The 23,755-nt window shown below is 48.3% G+C and overlaps 1 protein-coding gene across 4 annotated transcripts; it reads left to right on the top strand.

The window, feature by feature from the left end:
• Nucleotides 1-2,977: 2,977 nt before the first annotated feature.
• Nucleotides 2,978-18,777, top strand: cib (thymosin beta cib). 4 transcript variants are annotated; one of them, XM_089565751.1, is made up of 7 exons: nucleotides 3,003-3,137; nucleotides 8,618-8,662; nucleotides 11,114-11,211; nucleotides 12,449-12,562; nucleotides 14,362-14,475; nucleotides 15,082-15,127; nucleotides 18,264-18,777. In XM_089565751.1, the coding sequence occupies exons 2-6, from the start codon at nucleotides 8,646-8,648 to the stop codon at nucleotides 15,084-15,086; spliced, it is 348 nt and encodes a 115-aa protein (XP_089421877.1). In that variant the 5' UTR covers nucleotides 3,003-3,137; nucleotides 8,618-8,645; the 3' UTR covers nucleotides 15,087-15,127; nucleotides 18,264-18,777. The 4 variants fall into 4 exon arrangements, with proteins under 4 accessions (XP_089421879.1, XP_089421877.1, XP_089421876.1 ...); XM_089565753.1 differs by lacking the exon at nucleotides 15,082-15,127 and having other exon boundaries at nucleotides 2,978-3,137; XM_089565750.1 differs by lacking the exons at nucleotides 3,003-3,137; nucleotides 15,082-15,127 and having other exon boundaries at nucleotides 8,571-8,662.
• Nucleotides 18,778-23,755: the final 4,978 nt, after the last annotated feature.

The following is a 23,755-nucleotide window of genomic DNA, read 5'->3' as shown; positions in this document are numbered from 1 at the left end:
TACTCCACTATAGTCGGGTACAACTCAAGAACGAAGCGCCTTTTTCCCGACAAAGTACGCCCTTCCGGCCAATGGCGTCGGTCGATTCTCATGAGTCTGCTAGAGTAACAATGCAGGGAGTGGTAGATGAAAGGGGATGGTCCATTTCTTCTATGTTCAGGGATTTCCCCTCCCTGCATTGTCACCCTATAGCAGGCTCATGGGAATCATCCGACGCCATTGGCCAGAAAGGGGACGTTTGTCAGGAAAAAGTCGCTTTGTTCTTGAATTGCATCCGACTATGGACGGCTGAGGAACAAGCACCGTCGCTTACTTACTTTTGGCGAAGACAGTACGTTTCCTGGGCAGTGCACCCAAATGAAAGAGCGAACAAAAGTGAGATGTTTTTGATGCAGCTATAGAAAACTCCCTGTGTGACTGGATTCGCGGCGATTCGGCTTTGCATGTGGCGTGTCCGAGCACTTCGATGTATAGTGAAGTAGAATCGGACGAACAGTGTTTTCCCAGGCTGGTATCGATCAAGATGTCTTTCTTGAGAAAGTTCACGATTAGGATTCCCGCAATTTCTTCTACGCAGTAGCACTCGTGCACAGTAGTAGTATGAAACTTTATTCCGCACAATTGGACGGGGTTTAGGGGTTGGGGTCTTGAGCTGCAGGTGGTGTTCCTAGGTACAGGATAACACAGCTGCAAAAGTCCATAACTGCAGCCCCTGTTTACATCATGCAAATCTAGCAGATTAAAAGAAAAAGTATTTGAGGAATGCAAAGACTCAATACTCAATTCTCCGTGGACGCATCAACCAAACTCTAAAGGCTCCATCAAGCGCACCTCATTTCTAAGATTACCCCCCTTCAGTTTTTTTTTTTTCCCTCACTCTTTGGGCGCGGGCTGATTCGCATGCTGTCTCTCTCAGGACACCACATGTCCAACATTCTCAGACGAAATTTTGAAAATTAGAAAATTGCAAGACACTGTTCTGGAAATATTGGAGGTAATGGTCCCTTCTTCCGACATGTAGCAAAATCTTTCTTTTAAAGTGTTTCCATCGATCGCATCGAACAGTTAAGACTGCCATAGAAAACCAATGGGGAATAGATTTGATGATAGCAGAAACGTTAATAGAAAAAAAAAAAAACAAGAATGCCGTCGGGTGATCGGCGGATATGTTGATTGTTATAGCGAAATCTTACATTATATGAAAAAAATTTGTTCATAAACGGTTTCCCGTTCAAAAATGCTTTTGTCCAGAATTGTTGGGTATGAGCTACAAACTGAACTTATAAGGCCTCTTGCATTAACGATACGAGCTAAGGACCATGTAGCTGGTGTCACTTGGTTTCAAGATAAAAAGAAATTAGGGAAGGACTTGCTTGCGCATGGTCATTTTTCTCTCGAGCTCACCTCTTGTTTCGTCTAGTCTCCCCTAGATCTGTTACCTAGCACGTCGAACTGAAAAAGCCCTTGCCTGTACGGAGTAGCCTGGCCTAAATGACGTACTGCCAACGTGACGTGAAACGCGAACAGAATAACTGATCACGCCAACGAGAGCACAGATTTAACATCTGCAAAATTAGCGCAGCGGCCTTCGGGCCACAGTAAAAATAAGTGCGATATTATTAAATCTTCCCTAACTAAAATCTTCTAATTTTTCGGTTTCCATAGGAATGGTCTTTTTCGCCTTGCATTTGACTCTGGCAATACGTGGTTTTATGGGTGCTTACCCGAAGAACAACATGTAGCCTGCATATGGTAGCGCTAGAAATAGATATACTTTAGCAATGACCGGGTCAATGTCGCTGGCGGACTGCTAAGCACGCACTGCACTGGTGAGATATTTGAATTTGGAGATGTGGGTTAGAAAATGCTTAAATGTTTTCACTTCGTCGTCGAAGGCTAACGGGGTGGAAAACGGTTTGCCCCGCGTGTTGGCGGCCACTTGCAATGTATAATTCAAAAGAATGCAAATCGCAGTGCTTGGTCTGGCAATCTCAACGGCCCGCCCTACAGCCCCACGTTTCGAAGCGGAAATGGAGGCTATGACGGTAAATAGACTCACACGCAGTGCGAGCCGGTGCGAGAGGAGGATTCGCATCGAAGCGCGCGAAAGGGTGCCACAGGGGTACGGGTGTCGAGGCGGTGCCACGAGGTGGGGCGAACGCCTTGGCCGCAACGCCGGACGCGTGGCCAAGGCTTCCGCAGGAAGCCGCGCCTCTTCCCTCACCGCGAACGCAGCTGTCAACCGGCACAGCCGGTCCCTCCGGTGACAACAGCGCGGGGTAGGCACTGCCGCATGGAGGCACTCCAACGTGCTCAAATTCAACAGCCACGATTGACCCCGTCGCATTCTCACCTTCGAAATATTCACACGCTCCGTTTCTGCACTGCTTACTGAATCCCCGAAAATCTGGAATATTTCTCTCTAGAATGAAGAGAAAAATAAATTTGCCGCCAACTGACGTCATAGCGCAAAATAGTGCGCTGCTGTACAAAGCAGTCGCTCACGCGCCGATGTATCACCACGAACGACGCCGTGTGATGCAGACTGTACAGGCGGGCGCGATTCATTTCTAATTCCACTGCAGAACGTCACGAAAACCGCGTACGCATGCCGACGGCTCATGTGGAGCAGCCGCGTGCTGGCGAAGGGGCAACGAACTAAATAAAACAACGCATAATGACCTAACAAGCAGCTCGGCGTGGCGCACCAAATGGCAGGAACTGCCACGGATGATATCAGAGCAAAATTCCCGGAGTGAAAGAAGCGCGCGCCGCAGGAGACGATAAACCGCTCATTCTTTTTCTGTTTTTGCGTATGAACTCAGCGCTTCGTTTTTTTTTTTTTTCCTGGCATGACTCATCGCGCTAGGCTGCGCTAGGCGTCCACAGGCTGCTTGCGTAACTGCTCGCGCATGCGTGAGCGCATGCACCGCGCGCCGTACTCTCGAACTCAGCTACCGAGCGGCGGCGCGCACTCTGGGCCCCATAGCCGTTCCCAGCGCCAGACGCCCGGCTGCAGTTTGGAGTGTTCGGCTGTCCCGGTGTCGACGTAGCCAGCTTCAGTGCTGCTTTGCCCGAGGAAAAGAACAAGCGGGGCTCCGTAGTCAAATCTCCAGGTCCAGTGGACAGAACCCGAGGTAATTGTTGCTTCCCATGTCGCTTTGTGTTGAGCTGGTTGCTGAAAGCAACGGGAACCGTCCGACGACGTCGTCTGCTCTTTGTTTTGGTTGTGCAACAGTCAACCGGATAGCTAGGCCTGACGCGCCGGCGTCAAAATTGGGCGTCGCCTGCAGCTTGTGCGCGGGGTGTGTTGCCTGTTGCGCTTGTTTGTTACCGCCGTTCATTGTGCGGAGTTTGCGTTTGGCATTGCTTCTCTTAACACTACTGCACATAAGAATCGAGCTTTCCTTGACGTTTTCATCGTATTGTGCTCTTAGACAAAAAAACAAAGGTGGGATACGCCATGTAGGACTCGCATACGCAGCGCATTCTTGTGTAATGTGAGATGGACGGCACACGACTGTTTCGTGAACACGAGCAAGGCTTGCAAATGTTTCAAGTCTCGCATTTTGCGCTCCTTAGGCCTCGCGTCGTCGCTTGTTCTTAGCGCGAGCTCAAGTGCGCATTAGCGGCTGTTTCACGGACGACAGATTCTCAGGCACGAAGTGCGTGTTGCTCGTTCTTTATTCGTTTGACAGCTCCAGCGGTGGCCTATATTAGCTGCGTCTGATTCTGAACGGGGGCCAATGCCAGGCCACTTGGCGTTCGGGTGTAATGCGAGCAGCCGTTTAAGTACTTTTGGTATATGCGATCGTATCTTACCTTTTGTTGGCAATTAAATGTGCCCTGGCGGCTCGCTCCTAATCGTTTCTTCGCACCCAGGTGCTTTTCTTTTGGCACAATATTACTAATCGGTCGTTTCAAGTGTGCGCTCAGATGCAAGTAATGTGCTGGACTGATGCCACTGCAATCTTGTCTTTCCCTACGGAGTCATATCGGTGGCAATTTTAATTTTAGCTGCAAATATCGATGTTGGGTCGCGCTGGCTTTGGTGGGGGGGAATTCGGCACCTTACCCTAATAACTGCTCGCTCGAAGAGGCGTCGTTTGACCCGGGCCTTTTGAGACTAGTCTGGCTCCAAAAGCAGAAATATCAAATAAATTAGCATCGATGCTCAGGTTTCTTGTTAGGCTAGTCCGGCATTTAGGAAAAACGGTTTTAGATTAGTCAGCGTGGTATGCTTAGTGCTCGGTACTTTGCACAGGGGCATTTTGCGCCTGCCTTCTCAGCAGCGTGTTTCTGACCATACCGGTAGTTTGGCTTACGAACTGCAAGTTAACTTCGGTCTCATTCTGCCTGTCCGTTTGCTGGTTGGGCGAGATAGTTTGAAACCTTCTTTCATGACGCTGTGGGCAGACAGCCCGCTTTGTACTATAGTGCTCCGCGTGACCATCGGTCATTGGTTCGAGTTGACAGGGCGCGCCGTCAGCAGCGACACTGGTGAGCGGTGTCGCGCCGCCTCATCGAATCAAGACCGCGCATTTTGATCTGTGCTGCAGGGAAACCAACGCCACGATACCGTAACTTTTCACTAGCCGTTTGGCTTGCCTCACTAGGCGGGCATTAGTGCCAGAATATTACTAACCGTGAAAATTCCGGCTTCATTCGTCGTTTGTTTCGTAACACGTAGCACACCCTTGTATCGTGTCAGCGGGTTGGTTATTCCCCCATACGAAGCGACCTAGGGTTGGTTTGAGGTGCTCCCTAAGACTGATGCGGGCATGTCGTTGGCGTAGCAGACGCATCGTGGTGCCGGTATTTTAGAATGAGTGCAGGTGCTCTCTGACGCATGTTACACCGAGCGGCTTAGCGTGGCTTGCGGGCGTTGCCCCCGTTAATCGCTCGGCGCCGCTCCACGTCAGCTCTCTGCTCTCCGTGTTCCTCTCGGGGGTCGCATAGGTTCTGAAGAAGCGCTGTTCCCCGGCGTTCGCGCTACAGGGCGCGGTCGTGCACCAAGTATACGTGCACCGGGCTCGCCGGCGGCGGCGAATGCTCCTGGCGGCCGCCGCTAGCCCAATCGGCGCTGCTCGGCGGCTGCCGCCCCGAGTGGCGCTTGGCCTTGTTTGCCAAAGTTCTTGGGGCAGCTCGTTGCTTGCTGCCACGTCCTCAAAATAGCCGGCGAGCAGGCTCTCCTCCCAGGGGTGCGTAGGCGCCCCAAGTTCGCTCGCGAGGAGGCTGTTCCTCCCCCCAGCGCGCGTGGGTCGCCGCAAGCGCGTTCGGCCGCGAGCGTGAAAAAGGGGCGCCCGGTTCCCGCCGTGAATTTCGAGATCGCGAGCGGCAGTGCGCGCTTGTTTAATCTCCGCCGAAGGAGGTCGTCGGTCCCACTCGCCGCTGCCTTGGCAACTGTGCCGCCGCACCGATATGAGCCGATGCGTATTGGCACTTGTGCTATCCGCGGTCTCTGCACCACCCGTCTCGTATGCGCGCCGTATCGCTCGGCGGATCAAAGCCGGTGCGCGGGGGGCGTCTCGACTCGTAGCTCAAGAGCAGCATCGGTGGATGTTTTTTTTCTTCCTTTCGGTTAGTAGCGGGGTGGTAGCGAGTGCCACCGTCCCTAAGAGGTGTTTTCATCCGCTAACCAGTCCTAGGGCATTTTTTTCTCTTCAGTCGGTCCATTAATCCTAACTACGTTTTGTCGAGGTTCCGATTGCCACGAACGTGGTCGATGGATTTTGTCGGCACCCCTTCTGAATCGGGGCGGTGGCAAGCTCCACCTTGCCGAGTAGATGCAGCGCCCCCAGGCTACAGAGGCTCTTCTAGCCTCTGTACCCAGGCCGTCCGATGCGGGAGCGGCCGTTTTGGGCTCCGTTCCATCCGCGGTGTGTGTGTGAACCCTTTCCGGGAAGGTTGGGAGCGTGACTAGGCTGGTTTGTGGGCCGGCAGTCTTCATTGTTCCCCCGCCGCGATGCGGCCTCGCAACCTCGTCCGAGCGCGACGCGTGACCCCGCGTGAGCGCTCGGCTGAGCAGGAGCCGCCTCGGTCTTCTTCGCTGGCTGGCTGGCTGCCTCTCCCTCTCGGGTCGGCTTTCGCTTTGCTCGTGGCCCCACTCCTAGCAAGGCGCTTTAAAGAAAGCCCCCTACTGATTGATACCGAATAAATGTTTTCCATCCATCCGCTAATGAGAACCTAATTTGCGTTGCATATTTTAGTAACGGACCTACCTTGGCCCAGCCGTGCAGTTTGTTTTACAGAAGTGGAATTTTTAATTTACAACTATTTTTCGGGGGGAAAGGAATCGCCGTCGCGGGCTAGCCGGCAATCGTCACTGATGCGGCGTGTCTCTATTTAGTAACGGCAGCGGTTATGCTTATTCACTGGTAACAGCGTTACCGAATGTTTAAGCGAGAACTTTTAAAAATTACTGAAAATAGGGTGTTTGGAGAAAATCTTTGCAGAAACTCTCAGCCACGGGATACATCAGTTATTAAAAATAAAGCTTACCAGATAGCTCATTAACATATATAACTTGTAAAATACGTCTGGTGGTTAGTGCCGATATCGAGTTCGTAGCCACGGACTCTCTATTCTTTGAAAGGAAAAGAAGTTATCTAAAGCCCTAGAGGGCGAGCAAATAAGATGCATATGTCCGAACCATATCGAAACTTCGCGCATGAGGCGCGCAGAAGCCCAGTGCTTGTGGTGCCAAATTAGAACTGCCTGTTTTATTATGCCACTGCATGTACTCATCGTTTTTCTTCATCACTGTCAAAAATAACGGCCACATAGTTGGCGATGACTATCCTTTTTCTTGCACCATGCAAGGAAGCAGTTGCGTGCCGTGGTGCAACAAAGCAGGCAGTTTGAATTTGGGGTCCTTGTCGCTGCAACGTTTAGTCATGGGCAAAAGTAAGAGCCCCTCCCCCCTCCATTTCTTGTTCCCAAGCTTGCCGCTCTGACTGGGGGCACTACCAGAAAGCAGGAGAGGTTGCGCCCCCATTCAGAGCGGCAAGCTGGGGAGCACGAGGAGTGGGGGGGGGGGGGGGGGGGGGGGGGCGGCGGCTTTTGCCCACGACTGTACCTCACCAGCGGACGTTGCATCTGCACTGGGCTTCCTTCGCGCGTCACACGCGGTTTCCATGTGGTGCGGAAAAGCGCCGCATTTCCTCACGCGGCAATGCTTTAGATCGGAACAAGATCGGAAGTCGGCCGGATGACGGTAGAATGCCACGCGTGCGTGACATCCAATGATGGAACACTGGGTGCTGTCTGGGACAGTTAGGTTCATGCTAGGGCGCGCGGCGCATCCGAAGCAGCCGCTCACTCGTTCCGCAGCGCTGCCGGAGCTGCTTGGAGGAGGCAGAATTCGCGGGCCGGCTTCTCCCTCCCCCGTTTTTCCGGCTCCGCGCCGCCGCCGCCGCACGCACAGAGGCATACACAGCGCGCGTCGCGCATGCGCGGTTGCCTCTTCTCGGCGCGGACGCCGCGTCAGGTTTCACGCACGCTCCCTCCCGGCGTGCCTTCCCCCTTCACCACTGCTCCATCCCGTCTCATACTCTCTGCCGACTACACCGACCTACACGATCATAACCTCGGGAGTTGAGGCACTGACAGCTGTCGGTGTAAAATGAAGCACGGGGTGGGGTTACCGCGGGTAACTTATACTGCAGATAATCAGTCGGTACTCAGTTCGTTATCACTGAGCACTGCGTCATCCGCGCCGTCAAATTTGAAAGGCAGACTCCCGCAACACAATCGAGCGCGGCAAAGCTCTCCCACGCGTTGCCTCCCGCGCAGTGGCGGCCGCCGCACGGACGCTGCCTACTCAGCCCTGCTCCCGTTGCCCCCCCCCCCCCCCCCCCCCCCCCTTTTTCTCTTCTCTACCCAGCTTTTCTCCGCCGTTCTATTCTCAACGGCCTGCGCCGCGTATGTCGCTGGTACCCTTTCCATGCTCATAGCCACTCTCCCGCGCCCGTCCCTGCCCCGTGCTTTGCGGATTCAAGGTTAGCGAAATGTTGGCTGTGCCGCGCAGCTCGGGAACCTTGTGGTGGAGCTTGCTGCGGCTAGTTGGACAGGGAAAGAAAGTGCTGTATAGACCTTGCCACCATATTGGAAACTGAACTGTGAGCAGATGCGAACTTCTCATAGAACATCATTGCTAATGCATACTCGGTGCTGTACAAAATTTCGGAAACTTATGTGGGCAATGTGACCATCTCCAGACTTGTGTATTGTTATACAGCTCAGTGACAGTTATGTTCTGCACACTTCGAACATTGTTTCACTAGGGGTGGAATCTGTAGAACTGTGGCATCTGATGACTCATTGATTTAATGCAATAATGAATTAGCACCGTGATATGGTTCTTTTCAGCTGCTTAGTGAAATTTGTAAGTAAGCAATCATTAGTGTAGGAGTACGTTGGTGAGGTCTCGAGGATGAGTAATTATTTGCGTGAAGAATGTGGTAACTTTGGATGTCAGCTAAAGCTGCTTAGAATGCATTGAATTTGTGATTCAACTAGGTGCATGCAGTAGTGGTGGGTGTGTGTTTGTGTGACTAACGGTGTGTGCATGTTGACTACCTCTCATGCCACCCTATCCTGGTTACCATCGCCACAGTGGTTACCTTCCCTCCCAAACGTGCACCATGGACAAGCACCCCAAGTAAGCACATTTTTGTCATGGTGCTGCATTCTTCTGGCATGATTTTGTTCTGTAGGCTGCATTGATTTTAACGCAGATCGCTTGCTTAACCTTTGCTAGAAGCCTAGTGTTGACTTGTGTTGAAGCCTAGTGGTGTGTATACTGTTGTACAGCGTTTTGCTGGGTTCGTTTCAAAGTTGGTGTTACCGGAGCCTTGTAAATCCTTTTTTTTTTAACTGATTTGTAAAATGTGGGTGTAATTGCTAGTCAAGCTTTTTTGGCCTCGTTGGGAATTACTGTAGCATGAGCAACAAACTCCTCAACTCTTATCATTCCCCATGTGCAGCACTGGAGGATTTTCAGTGAATGGAACTTAATCCCATTAAATATCAGCAGCACTCTCACCTCAGACAGCTTCTGCAAATGTCAAGGCGCCGTCACACTATTGTGGCGCAACTGTCTGTATTTGCTTGCTATTAGAATATATATACTTAAAGCACTTGCTGTATCGGAGCACGATTTTAAAGGTACAGCTTTCTTTTCGCAAATGTTTTGGTAGTGTGTGAAGTGTTTTGGAAGCTTCATTGATGTTGATAGAGCTGCATCTGTGAATGCAGCCTGCATCACAGCTGTGGCCGCAATAAATGCTGTTGTGTAATAACGGATGTGCTTAATGCAGCATATGTGTTGTTTCTGTGGGGCTGAGTTTTTAACCTCTTAAAAAGGCGCAAGCTCTATGCATGTCTCGCAAGCATACAAATGGCATTGCACTCAGAATGTCTCGAGGAATTGAATGACATCATTTTCAAGCAGTTTCGACCACTTACTTTGTGGAAAAAAAGGGGGTACACAGCTGTACCATTACTTGTTAAAAAACTCAAATGTGGTATGTCCATACTTCAGTCCTTTGAGAAGACGAATTAGAATTGAAATTACTTAAAGAAGTACTAAGGAAAAGGCAGAAAGTGACGGAAAAGGCTCGAAAGCTCGGGTTTAAAAAAAATTTTCCCCCCACCAAGATGAGACTTGTCACACTGTACACCCGCTCTTGTAAAAGGAACACCGAGGTGGCCTATTAATGAAATAAACTCTGAATGGCTTATTTGATAGTTTGGTATCATTTAGCGTGCAACAATATTGTACATAGGTGCATAGCTCTCAAATTGCCAGCACTTGTTAATGAAAGTGGGGACACGCGTCCCACTGTCGTACGAAGGGTTCACTTGTTTCTGATCACATTAGGAGCGATTACAACCGAGGTAGTGAGTTTCATGGCAGCTGCATTTTCTTTAGAAATACTTGCCATTATCTTGGTAGTGTGAGCTCCCGCGGTTATCTTTTAACACATCGAAAGCTGCATTTTTGAGCAAAGCGTGAAGGAGTTTTTGGATGGTGAGTGGGAAAGGGTATTCCCTTATGCCTTTGGCCTGCTCTGTAGCATCACTTGTGCCAAGCAACTATAGTGGGATGAAACTCGAGAGCAAAGTGGCAAATGCCCCTGAGAGTGAGCCCTCCAGCCGATGGTTTCAACTGTTTGTCATGTCATGGTGACATGTCATGAATCTTTGTTGGCTGTTACCATTGCTTTTCATTCCTGACGAGCTCTTGTGTGCGTAGCTGATCTGTGAATACAACTCAGCGGAGTTCGCTTGTGCTGAAAATGCCTGTTAAAGCCTGTATGGCAGGCTACGGCATTTTCTTGCAAACTACTAGGCTTGGTACTCACCTGTGGGGCAGAAACGCGGAGGCTAACAAAGAGGGTTCAGCTTAAGTTAAGAACGCAGTGAGCTATGGAAAGAAAAATGATAGGTGTAGCGTTAAGAGATCGGAAGAGGGTGGAGTGGGTGAGGGAACAAATGTGGGTTAATGACATCTTAGTTGAAATCAAGAGGAAGAAATGGGCTTGGGCAGGGCATGTAATGCGAAGGCAAGATAACCGCTGGTCCTTAAGGGTAACTGAGTGGATTCCAAGAGAAAGCAAACGTAGCAGGGGACGGCAGAAAGTTGGGTGAGCGGATGAGATTAAGAAGTTTGCGGGGATACAGTGGCGGCAACTGGCAAAGGACAGGGTTAATTGGAGAGACATGGTAGAGGCCTTTGCCCTGCAGTGGGTGTAGTCAGGCTGATGATGATGGTGATGACTAGGCTTGGGTGGTGATTAGCTTGTTGCGATTGCCCATGTGGAGGCAGTATCTGCTTATTGAGAGTCCAGTTCATCTGCAGTGTTTTGGGCCGCTTGATGTGAAGGTTTCCCACTGTATTTCATCTTGTATTGACTGCCCCAGTGCTGCAAGCTCTGGAGAACATAGCTGTAGGGAAAAGTTAATTGTCCTGGCATTGCTTTGCGCAGAGGAAATGTGTTCGTGCACTTCAAGCTATGGTCTGTCTTAAGCTTCGGGGTGTACGAGAAATGGTGCTGCTTTGTATGCATTGGTCTACCCCTTCTTGCTGACATGATTCTTGTGTTTGTAGGGTCGCTGACGAAATTCAGCAGGAGCTGGCCAGCTTCAACGCTGCCTCCTTGAAGCACACGGAGACCCAGGAGAAGGTCACTCTTCCTTCCAAGGAAGGTTTGTATTAATTTTTTTGTATTGAACTGCATCATACCTTTTTTTGGTGTACATGTTATGCAGCTTAGCCTTTTAGCCTAATAACTATGAAGACTGATACTCTGTGTATTTATTTATCAGGAGTTGTTGAAGGGACAGTCTGCTCTTGTAATCTTTTTCCCTTTGATGACTGTAGCGAGGGCAGAACATGTGGCTTCCACATGAATTGAAATTGAGTCTGGTCAGAGCAAACGGTTGTCATGCTGTGTTCAGACTTGGCAGCTGTCCATGGAGTGGATATAGTATTACTGTTATTGACTGAACATCATATGGAGGGTTTATTAGAGCTGGAATTTACTCTAGATGCCATATATATATTTTTTAAACTGTTTACTGTTCCTTGTGCGGTTTAGTCCTGCTGTTTCATTATTGCTTCAGATATTTTGAAATGGGACCCACTAAGCAGTCTCGTTGCCATCGGCAGTGCCGTTACTGGCAAAAAATGTTTGCTGGTCCATGTATGGGTTACCGCTAGACTTATATTTTACCGAAGTTATTTTTAAAACTGCCTTAATACTGTAGTTTCATAAAACCTAAGTGCCTCGGTTAATGTCACCCTCATTATGTTAATGCCCTGCCTACCACCTAGGCGGTGATGTAGTTGTCTGTAGTGTCAGCGCTTGCCACTGTTGTCTGTAGTGTCGGCTACTCAGGAAAGCAACATTACCGTATAAAGCTGTGCGATGTCAGTGCATGTTAAAGAACCCCTGGTGGTCGAAATTTCCGGAGCCCTTCACAACAGCGTCTCTCATAGCCTGAGTCGCTTTGGGACGTTAAACCCCATAAACCAAACCAAACCAAAAAATTTTATGTTCTGTTGTGCTTCTCGGTTCTGTAGCCAGGTGTGCGTTTGAGCTAGGAGCTTACAATTCCTGCAAACAAATTATAGGCGATTAGTCCTTTAAAGGCTAGCTGCTTGTCAGAGTATTGCAGTTTGTGTAACTGAGAACGTAAAAACTCGATTTGGTATGAATTTATTTCCAGGAGCGTTGAACTAAATGAGCATTGAGCCAGGCTTTATATTTATACTTCACTGTCCGAAGCTCAAGGGGTCTGGGAGACCAAAAATGCCTTGGTTGATCTGAGAAAGTGCATTGCTCGCAGTGTGTGGGAAGGGTGGGCAGGCTCCTCTCTGTGGTGGCAACAGGAGCAGGTAAGGTGGAAGGGTGGCATGCATGGTTTGCAACCTGTGGTGCAGATGTGCAGCAGGAGAAGATCCACAACAGCCTGCTGGAAGGTGTGGAGCACTTTGAGAAGACGAGCATGAAGCATGCGCAAACGCAGGAGAAAGTTTGCCTCCCCAAGAAAGAAGGTAGCGCCATGCGTGCGCAGCTTCCTGCTGGGGCCACTCCTTGAGCTGTTCTGACAGGGCTGTCAAGCTGTGTAGTTGGCCCTTGTGGGCTTCAAGTGCTGCTTCCCAGCCAGCCACCTTTCATCATTTCATTGAAACTGCATGCCTGTAATCAGAAGTTTTGAATTAGTTCTATATGTAGCGAGTGCCCCAAGAAGAAAACTTCGGCCGCTCTCTTTGGACATATGCAGACTTACTGTCAAACTAGCTCACCGTATTCAAGTATGAAGTTATAATCTGCGAGAATGAATTGTGGTGGCACATGACTTTTATCCAAACAACAAAAATTGATTGTTGCTTAGTCACTTGTAATACTCCTTATTCCCTACATCTGGTGCAGCATGTACAGTTGCAATCAGCTTGGCAGCCATGCATTTCTGTCGGGAGCATCAAGGAGTGACACTAGCAGGCTTTGTGTCAATCTGTTGGTGGTTGGGTTTCCACAGGCGCCCTGGCCTCCGTCCTCGTCTTCTTCTCTCCTACCAGTTACCGAGTGAATTGTGCCCTCTGCTGTTGTGTTGCATTGTTGGGTAGACGTTTTGACCTCTGCTGCTGTGGCGTCACAGAATTATTGCATTTGAAATAGCTTTTATGCTATGCAAGAGTGTGTAGCAGCAGTGTGAAACATCAAAGTGTGCGAGTATGCATTTGCTGTCATGCAGAATAATCTTGCTATCCTCTGAACTAAGTGCGCTTGGAAGAGTTGGCCATGCAGTGCATTTCTGCATGTCTCAATGGCCTCAGCTTTTCTCGAGAGGGCAGAGGATGAGACAGTGTTGCCATCATACCTTTTATGCTCCACAATGGTTTGTGAAGGGCCAGATTTGCTTTGCTAGCTGATAACCTTTCTCCATTTGTGCTGAGGCAGTGATCTCTCTCTGCAGTGTCTCAAAATGGACAGCAACAGGCAAGCATTATTAGGTGGCATCAAGGGCTTTGAGAAGTCCCGGTTAAAGCACACAGTCACCAAGGTGAAACAGTTCAAGCCCACTGCACAAGGTTCGGAAGGCACGGCATGGCAGAGTGGTGGTTGCCCTAGAAATGCAGCTATCCCGTGACCTGGGCTGTAGTGTGTAGCAGCGTCACCGCAAGGATTTGCAGTGGTGCCTGGCTGCCACTGCATGCATGGTGGCTTCTGGGCGTTGCTTTGTACCCTGCAGCTTTCAGGGCTGGCCCTCCCCCACAGGTCCAGAGAGAAAGCAGTGGTGGATCATAAGCTGCCCTGCTCTTACATGATCCACGCTTTGCATAAACACACCAAGGCCGGTCCCTCCTCCCCTAATCCTTTTAATCCACTGCTGCCTTTTCGCCGCAACCCTGACGACAAAGCACGTTGTGCAGCCCTGCACTACGTTGCTTGTTAGCTGCATTGCATTCTGCAAGGTTGTTTTGACTTGTCTCGTAACGCGTGGCACAGTTGAACCATTAACGTGGAGACTGAAAAAGTGCTCAAAGGGAAGGAAATTTGCAGCAGAGGGAAATTTGTATGGTCATCCTATCAAGTGTTGGCCACCTTATGGCTCTGGCATGTGACGAAGGAAGTAATGTCAGCTTCACCATCTCTTTTGACATTGTTTCTTGGTCCTGTCTGTGCCAGTTTAATGTTACTATCGGGTATCCTGATTATTGCACCTTGTCCTAACCTCTGTGTGGTGTCCAGAAGCATGCCTCTTTCTTCCTCCGTACTAGTTTTGTGTGACAGAAGGTGCATGCAAGGCCGAGGCAGCGCGTGCTAATGGGCCCACAACTTTTTCTTGCAGACATTGAGTCTGAAAAGGAGCACAAGCAGATGATTGAAGGCATTGAGACCTTCGATCCCTCGAAGCTGAAGCATGCGGAGACCAGTGTTAAGAACCCGCTGCCGACTAAGGAAGGTATGCCTGGCATCACTTGAATTTCGCTTTTATTGTGGCAGGTGCTTTTTATACTAAATAGGCTGTGTTCTCAGGCTAGCACCATACTTTTCCCTCTCCCCCTTTTTTCTAGTTCAGTTTATGGAGGAGTGTAGTACAGCATTCTGTTGGGCTGTTTTTTTTTTTTTGGGGGGGGGGGGGGGGGGGAGAGAAAGGGAAGAAAAAAGGGCCGTGCTTCAGAATAAAATGAAACCATTTGGAGGGAATATGATAAGCAAGGCTGTCCATATGGTTGCAGCTGATTGCAGTCGTATCGAACACTTGCTTTGGCCTTTTTGGACGTGATGCATCTTAATCATACTTTTGTGAATAATCTGCAATCCAGCAGTAATCAATACTTATCACGTGGACTGTTTTGATGGTCATATTGTATAAAGTCTGAACCTTGGCAGTATGTGTTTCAATGTCAGCATCTAGTGTAGAGTGCAAAGTATTCGTGTTGATATTTATATCCAGTATGAAAATACATTGCTGTTAATTTGTTCAGCAGTTTGCGTTCACAGCTTTTCAAACATTTTTGGGCTTGAGATCTCAGTGTAGTAAAACTTGCTTGACTAAACATTTCAGTTTAGTGAAACCATCTGGAATCTGCTGAGGTACCATTACATTCAGTGTAAGTGAACTTAGTGGTTAGTGGTAACATTCTTGTAGTCGTAGTGTAAAAAGGCATGTTCTAACCTAGCACACACTTTTCAGTAGGCTCGCATTGATTTGTACTTGAGGACTGGTGTTTCATTACTTGCCGCAGTGGCTCAGAGGCTGTGGAATCAGATCACTGAGCCCAGGGTCACAGGATGGAATCAAGCTGCAGATTTTGCAAAGGCGCCTGTATGCGTTGTGATGTTAGTCCACTTAAAAGAATCTCGGGTGGGTGAAATCGCGATCGAGTGGCCTCCACTGTTGTCCCCCATAAGCCCACGTGTGTCTTGAAATGTTAAAGCCAGCTTATCATGCAGCAAACATGTCTGCTGAACTTCTCTCTTAAAGTGATAATTTTCAAAGCCCTGATAGATGCCCATAGTCTATTTGTGGATGAAAAGGTTGTGAATTAACATGTGAATTACCTTGTAAAGGCTTGTAAAGCAGACTATTAGGGTACTGGCACTGTTGGCCATGCTGAGCATGCTGAAACTTCTGTTGATATGTAAGCATAGACAATGTGTTCGATCAGACATTCTCCAGCAATTTCCTATTACCTGTTATCCAAGAATGATCACTAAATGGAAATTAGGTTTTGAAGATTACTTCTCTTTGCGAACTTTTAAGTGCCAGTCATGTTTTGTAATGCATGTTAGTGTATTAAAGTGGCTGCCATAGTCCCAAAGAGCAGACCAACATCACAAGATTGTTCTGGTAATTAATTTTTACTTGCTTCAAATGTTATATATAAAAAGCTTGGAAGTAATTTTTCAAGGTATTGCAGTATAGTGTGCTATAAGGAAAATGACGGGCAAGGTTGTGATAGAGCAACAGGAATTGGAGTATACTTTATCTACTAATGTAATAGTGGAAATCCAGAGGAAAAAGTTTATCTTAGATGGGCATATAATGCTGCAAGTAGATAACCAATGGTCTGTTAGTGTTTCTAGGTAAGGAGATGGGTTAAAGATCCCCGGGTGACCTAAATTTATGTGGAATCCTCCACCGTGGCATGCGTCATAGCCAGATTTACTTTGGGATGTCAAGCCACACATACATACTTTCATACCTACCTACCATAGGGAGCTAGCTAGTGTCGCAGCATAAAATGCCGGTCCTGTGTAAGGGCTGCACCCCCGTCAGAACCACAGAAAAGTGTGGCCCTTACACGAGTATATACGGTATATTGAGCAGAATTTTGGTGCGCTCCTCACCTGGCGAGTGAGGAGGCTGGCACATGTGCCATTTATATTCCTTTTACCTCACATTTCTTGACATTTTTGAGATTTTGCATATGTGAAGAGCATTCTAGTTCTTTTCATTTGAAATTATGGGCAGGGAAAAGCACTGGCAGCAGTAAGATTGGAAACTCTATGTATATGGCTGTACTTTTATTTTTGCTTTAATGTATCCACATGACTGCCCCTAACACAAAGCCTTTGTGCCATTTTCTTTTTACTGTTGATCCTTCTATTATTCTACACATGGCCGTGTTTTTCCATGCAAGTGTTCCTGCCCAGCACTTGTAAATTATATTGCTTCCTTGTGCTGGAGGAAATAATTTAACGATCGAGTGTTCGTATAAGGAAGTAATGAAAGGGCCTTGAAACAGCACTGTCAGAGCAGGTGTTGATTAATGTTTGGGAAAGGAGGCTGGTAACAGGATGTAGGAATCTTTTTGTAGTTGCATGGATGAAAGCTTCAAAACTGCTTCGTTCATGCTGGTCATTGCTTAGTTGCTTATCCGCTGCAGCTCAGCTTCTGGCTTGTGGCCTTGGGGTTTTCAATCTGTGCGAGCCTTCTGTACGTGCCAAGGAACATGTGGTCTTTAAGTAGTTACTGTAACCAGCATCTGTGCATGTCTACAATGCTAGGTGCATGTAGTGCTTGCACAAGTTTGCATCATTTTTCAATGCTTCAAAGTTGGCCAGATTTAGGGAGTTTTACTGTACCTGAGTAGTGCAGGTCAGGTCCTGATACCTTTAAAACATAAAAGCTATTCACATGTGTGCACTTGTGCTTCAAAATTCTGTGTGGAAGTGTGGTGGAGTATGCTTGTAGGCTTCAGTGAGCTTTTGAGTCAACTGTTTAGCTATGTTAAAACCCTACTTTTTTTTTTCGTTAGTGTGTGAGGCTGTTCAGGCTTAGTGCATTGGCTGCTATAGGTAGTTTAGCTCTGAGCATGTTGTAGATATAATGGTGCCTGTACAGTGGCTAGTATCTTTCACTGCTAGTTTGGTTCTTTTTCTTTGAATACTGCATGTAGGCTTTGCATGCTCATAGGTTCTTCTCTGCAATCAGCACCAATGTCTTTGATTTTCTTCAGCTGGGGCACTTTGTTGCACTGTTCATAAGTGTACATCTGACTGTACTTGCACTTTTGTGATTTAATGGCTTACTGACTTCGCATGAGGCAGTCGTGCAGACTGACTCCTCAGTAGGGTTCATCATTTCTGTTCACTTGGAAGAGGTGCGAAGTTATGGTTTGCTGCCTGCATGAACAAAGCATGACCAGTGTTTCACAACTAATATGTGCTATGGTGCATGGATTGTGGGTGGTAATGCGCATTGAGGTTTTGCTACTTTTTGATACATCACCATGCGTGAGCTGTTTAAGGAACTGGTGTTGCATTTGACTGCACAATTTTTCAAGCAAACTACCTGGTGCAAAAAGAACTGCTGACCCAGCTATAGCATGTTTGAGATTTTGGAGTAGTCTTGATTTATGCGCAAGTCATCTAGGCTTGGCTGGAATGTTTTCTTCCAGTTTAGATGAGTCCAGGCTTCACAGGGCGCTACTGCTAGTTTAGACTGATAGACATCTCTGCTGTAAGAATGTGATAAGTAAAATTGGAGTGCTTCTTTATTGAATAAGCGTTGATGAGACAGAGCGATTGGGTGTGTGAAATGCTTGTGAGCGCAGTGCGAACCCCGACGTGCCTGGCTGGTGTTGTCCCAACTAGCTTTGGAGTGCACTGTGCTATTTTGGATGCGGAGTACGTGACTAATAAAATTGGGTCGTGCATACCATTGTACATCCATATTTAGTGGTTTTATAGGCTATATGACTGTCAGTTGGTGGCTTACCATTTTGCTTTTTTTCTTTTCAGTCATAGAACAGGAGAAAGCTGCGTGAAGCGCTGTGCAAATGCCAACACAACCGATGCCAAGAGAAACAAAGATCCAGTCATCGTGTATCTCCTTGTCCTACTTTTTTTTTTTAAATGCATTCTCCCAGGAGTCTTCCTTTTCACACCCTGGGCATGCACCACCTCTCTTGTAACTTGGTGGCCACACCAGCCATTTTTCTAGTGAGATTTCTGGCAGCCTCTTAGTAACGGTGGCTGTTGCTTGAGCACACAGTGCTCAGCGGGTCATGAATGCCAAATCTGGGAATGCAACAGTGTGGTGCTAGGTGGGCTGCATTGGCTAGCGTGTACAGCTGGGCAGCATTTTTTTTTTCGCTCAATGCCAGTTAGAAATTATGTGCAAGATAATTCCGGTATAGGCTGTCTCAAGATTGTCAACTAGATATTGCTGGTTGTGGCACCTTTCGTTATCGAAGCATTTTGTACGTGGAAAGGCGGTCGGATGTCTATTTAATAAATACTTTCACTTTCTGAACTTGTTGATTGTTGGCTTTCCACTGGAAATTGCAGCAGTGTGTAGGTCATCACGAATTGGAGCACACATGACCGGCAGGTATGGAGCGGTGGCTGCAAAACTCATCCTGTCACTTGGAGTCAGATAGCGTTTATTGGCGGGGCGCGTGCACTGGGTGACGTTCAGGTGCTTGCGAAGCGGTTGCTATTGAGAACTTGCGACATGGTTTCCGTGGCTCGCGTGGCGGCAATTTTTCTTTTGAGACAATAGTCCCTTTGCATCATGTTCTCTATGGGCTGGACGCCCCATGGTGAGCTCTGTTGATGCTTGAAATGAAATTCATTGCAGCTTTCTTGCTGTGGAAGGCTGTGAATCTAGAAGCAAAGCCAAACCTGCTGGCACTTCCCCTCGGCCTAACCAATTTCACTCTAGATGGAGAATCCTAATGAACTCCATGGCAAATGCACCGGTTGCACTCCCATGCATGCCTAACGCACATTCCTACAAACTGATGACAACCATTATGGCAGTGCCTTTCGACGGCCTACCGCTGTTAAGATCTATGCAGGGCCTGGCGAAAATTCTTTTCAGGTCATATGAGACTGCTTCCATTAGCAACCATGCATGATGATGCCATGGCACTGCAGAGTGGTAGTGCCAACTCTCCTGGCTCAAGCCCCTGGCCCCCTCCTCGCCATAGTTCTGCTGGCAATCTGTTATAACTTAGCCTACTCCTTCGAAGGCAAAGGAACCGAAAATTCGTGGAAGTGTACCTAATGGTGAGCATGAAACAAGCTCGTGGTTTCTTGAAAACTGAATAGGCTTGAGCAGGTTGGTAAATCACTGCAACGGCAATCATAGTGCAGGAAGAATGCAGGACAAAGCCGAGATGGGACAAGCGAAAGTGGCATTTCAACAGATTTCTGCGCAAACTGCACCAAAAGGAAAGCCTGTTGCATGCTGCTACATAAAGAGAAGTACTCTGCACCAAGCCTGACCTGTAACTCTATTCCCTTGTGAACAACTCTCTTCAGCTCCTCTTATTATCTACCTCTCTGTTTGGCAGCCCTCGTGGAAAAGTTTTTTTTTTTTTGAGAATCCTTCAATCTGGCCTTAGTGTACTGGATGTTTCCAATTATTAAATAGATTACGCTCCGAAAAACGTGAGATACGACGGTGCAGTTTGTGCAGGTGAATTCTACAGCATGGTGGGCGTGTACAGGGTCTGGTTTTGAGCACTATAGGGCAGTTACGACACCCTCGAAACGCAGTATGTGTAGGTGATTCATCATGTATGGTAGTGCCCCCTGCGTCATTGTAGAGAAGAAAACATGCCACGATAATTAGGTGTCTATACTCCTTTAACGTTAACGCGTCAATGCGCATTACAGAGCTTGTTAAGTTGGCATTCCTGCCTCGCAATGTAATTGGTGGCGGTCTGCATAGTTTTGTCGGGTCAGTCACTTTGTAATTTATAAAATACACTTACTACTTCTTTATATTCTGTATCAGAAATGCGAGCAAACGACATTTTATAAATATGGAGTGTGTGAAAGCCAACGCAATGAGCTTCAAAATTGTATTTTTGAAGTTCGATGTTTCGAACCACATTGACGATTAAGAAAATTTAAAAACTGCTCAACTTTCATCTTGTCAGCCTAAAATTTCGTAATATTAACTTGGTCCCTAAAATCAAAAGTGTAGTTGATTACTTTAGTTCATTGTTTAATTATTGAGCTGCATCAGGTATATGATGTATGCCATGCTGTAGAATCCATCTGCACAGATCATGCTTTATCTTCACGCCTTTCATAAAAACATCTGTATTGAATAATTTAAAACACATTGTATATATGAGGGCGGGCATCATGCTGGCCGGGCTCGTCAACCCGCGTAATGAAAACAAGCGAAGTAGGCCCGGAGCACGCAGGGAATCAACATTTTTAGATAAGGTCATTTCGAAAACTGGCTGTGAGGCAAGTGGTGTAAATCCACGCAAATTTCAGGAAGGTACACGGCTCTCCAGCCCGCACCCCTCCCTGACCTAACAAGTCCCAGGTGAGGGTATGGACAAAACCGCCACAGTAAGCATCAGTCTAGCTGACCGAGGCGGTACTGAGAATCAGATTGGACGAACGAGGAAAGAAGACTTCAAAAGGTCCTAGCGAAAGGCCATTACCGTCCAGCTACAAACCATGCTTTCCACTTAAGCAGAAAGGTATCATCGCCCGCGTTCCTGACCTAAGAAAAGACTAATTGAGTAAACATTAACACAGTGCAACGGAAACAGGACAAGAAGAAACAAAAATGGCTGAGGCTTACTTGGTTAAGCCTGGAGAATGCGAAGCATCATCGTGTCGCGTAATTTGGAGGCGCACAACCACAGCGACGGCGCGAGGTGGGCCCCCGTTTCTCCACTGTCGTGACGTCATCGTCACGTGGTGTGACGTCATGTATCACGTGATTTGGAGGCGCACAACCACAGCGACGGCTCGAGGTGGGCCCCCGTTTCTCCACTGTCGTGACGTCATCGTGTCACGTGGTGTGACGTCATGTATCACGTGATTTGGAGGCGCACAATTACAGCGACGGCGCGAGGTGGGCCCCCGTTTCTCCACTGTCGTGACGTCATCGTGTCACGTGGTGTGACGTCATGTATCACGTGATTTGGAGGCGCACAGCGACGGCGCGAGGTGGGCCCCCGTTTCTCTACTGTCGTGACGTCATGTATCACGTGATCTGGAGGCGCATAACCACGGTGAAGGTACAGTGACCTAGAATATTCTAGTTCACTGTAGTGAAGGGCTGAAGTGGTAGCTAAAGTAGTATGCTTCGCATAAAAACAGGACGGCCGCTGTTCTGTGTTTCGTGTCTCCATGTTCCTTTATTTTCAGCTCATAGGACGTGTGGGCCCCAGATGGTGGAAGGAACATTCGCAATTTTGTAATTAAGATAGCCAGCTGATATGTAGTAGTTTTATGCATGCCGCCAAGGCGAGAGTCTCATCTCTCAGCGCCTGTCTCGCCCACTGTGGATACGTTCGCCTAGTCGGAGCAAACGAAACACCGCGAAGAAAGCTTCGAGGGTTTGCGCGTTGCGACAACTCGAACACATTAACATCTCTGTCTCAATCAAAGATTGACTTGATGCCAACAGATCAGAGGCTTGATGGTAAATTAAATGCAATCACCCGTAGTCATGGCAAATCCTTTGATTGTTGGCAGATTGTAATTATGACAGCACTGTTTCATGAACACCCGATTCCCTTGAGCCAGTCTGTGGAAGGGAAGATGCCTCATCGCTTCTGCAATTTCACCGTGTTGCGTGCGCTGCTCGTACCTTCGATGCGGACCGGGCAATCCCGGGACGAATATCGGGTGGGGCCGCTCGCATGCCGTGTCCCCCACCCTAATCGAAAGGGGGTCAGGACCTCCCCTGTCCTCCCGCGATTTACGCCACTGCTCAGAGGTTGACGGACCCGTTCTGTCAGCGCTTCTTGGTTTTCTCTTCGCTGCCGCGAAGCCCATTGGCTGCGCTTGGTCACATGGTCAGTTTGCTGCATCACGGCCGGTCTCGACGCGCGCGCTGCGTCGAGACTGGCCGTGGCTGCATAAAGGATCCACGCCGGCTCGTTCCTAGCATCGTCTGCGCTGGCCGCGGCTGTTTGTAGCCGCAGGTCGCAATTCATGTTCACTTCTTTCGACTACGTATAGCTAAGTTCGCGTGCGCTCTACGCCTAAGGGTATGAGAGAGCAGGATGCTCGGAGTTGAGCTTTTGGGTGTAGATCTCGGCCTAAACTGAAAGCCCTTCTTTCCGTGGTTGTACAGGGCAAAATTGAAACACGATGGGCCTCTTGCCCCCTCGTAGTTTGGCTTGATAAAATTCTTCACGTGGGCAATGTGCAGCTGTGCAAAGTAGATTTGCAGGACCGCTTCATACGCCGTGAACAGACCGCACCCCTGTTGACCGTTAATGCTGACCTTCCTTATCGTACTGGTGATGTGAAGCGGAACAACTCTTACACTTCGCTTAGAACACCTCTAAAACATCGGCTGAAGTCGCAGTAACAGCACTAAATTTCGCGAAGAGAGGGCCCCTTAGTGCTCACCTCGCAGCATCGACTGCAGAAGAAAGGCACCGTATTAAAACGATTTTACTTTGGGTTTCTTTAGCAGTTGTGCTAAGGAATGAGATATGGTTGACTGATTGGCGTAGCTGGCATACATGCAGCTACGGTTAAAGAAGCCCGAACAACGAGCTTTGAAGTTTCCTTGCCGAAGCACGGCATTCACTCATTATATCGGCTCCATAGAATGTCGCGACGAGCTTTTTTTTCGGCGTTTGGAACTCAAGGCCGCCTTGATCTCTTTGGTTGTTTGGTATGCGCGTCTTAAGAGCCTGATAATAAAAGGGTTTAAAGGAAAGGTTTTTGACGAAAAGAGCAAAGAAAAAAGTGTGTTCTACATTTGTCCTCTTTCGTCGCGCCGTCTTCATTACGTCTTCAACATGAACCAACTAGCCCAAGCAAGACTTGAGCACATTTCTTCGACATTGGGCCCTTTCATTCATCGAAGTTTCCGCAACGGTCTCGCCATTTTGTGTGTTAACCTGGTCGCCGTCTCAACCTGCCAGTCTCGAGTGGTGTATTGGTCGAGAAGAAAACTGGTGTCATTGTAAGTAAGTATACCTTCGACGTTTTGGAGCCGTCTTCAGGGCACGTCAGGCGTGTATGCAAAATATTCAAGTCCGAGTGGCTCTGGTCATGTCGCGTGCGTTCTACGTTCGTCTTCGTTCGTCGCGCCGTCTTGCGTTGACCTAGCTTTTTACAGCGACAGCTGTTAAGTATCCATTCCTGATTCTCGTCATAGTATGTCGTCTAGCTGAGTAATCTGTGGGTGCGCTGTCATGCGAACCTCTCTGAGGATGGTTACCGTGATAGGGTGTGGCGAGAGCGGAGAAATCCTCAGCCGGAGGATGGCTACCTTGCTACGAGGAGGA

The sequence above is a fragment of the Amblyomma mixtum genome, chromosome 1 (assembly GCF_055824585.1).
Source record: "Amblyomma mixtum isolate Tamu chromosome 1, ASM5582458v1, whole genome shotgun sequence".
Taxonomy (NCBI): Eukaryota; Metazoa; Arthropoda; class Arachnida; order Ixodida; family Ixodidae; genus Amblyomma; species Amblyomma mixtum.
Note: the sequence above shows the minus strand (reverse complement) of the source record. Positions and strands in the feature narration are given on the sequence as shown.

Coding starts and splice junctions, on each gene's coding strand:
- cib (XM_089565750.1), top strand. CDS start 8,586: ATGCCACCCTATCCTGGTTACCATCGCCACAGTGGTTACCTTCCCTCC. Junction 11,212..12,448: donor CACTCTTCCTTCCAAGGAAG/GTTTGTATTAAT, acceptor CCTGTGGTGCAG/ATGTGCAGCAGGAGAAGATC. Junction 14,476..18,263: donor CCCGCTGCCGACTAAGGAAG/GTATGCCTGGCA, acceptor TTTTCTTTTCAG/TCATAGAACAGGAGAAAGCT.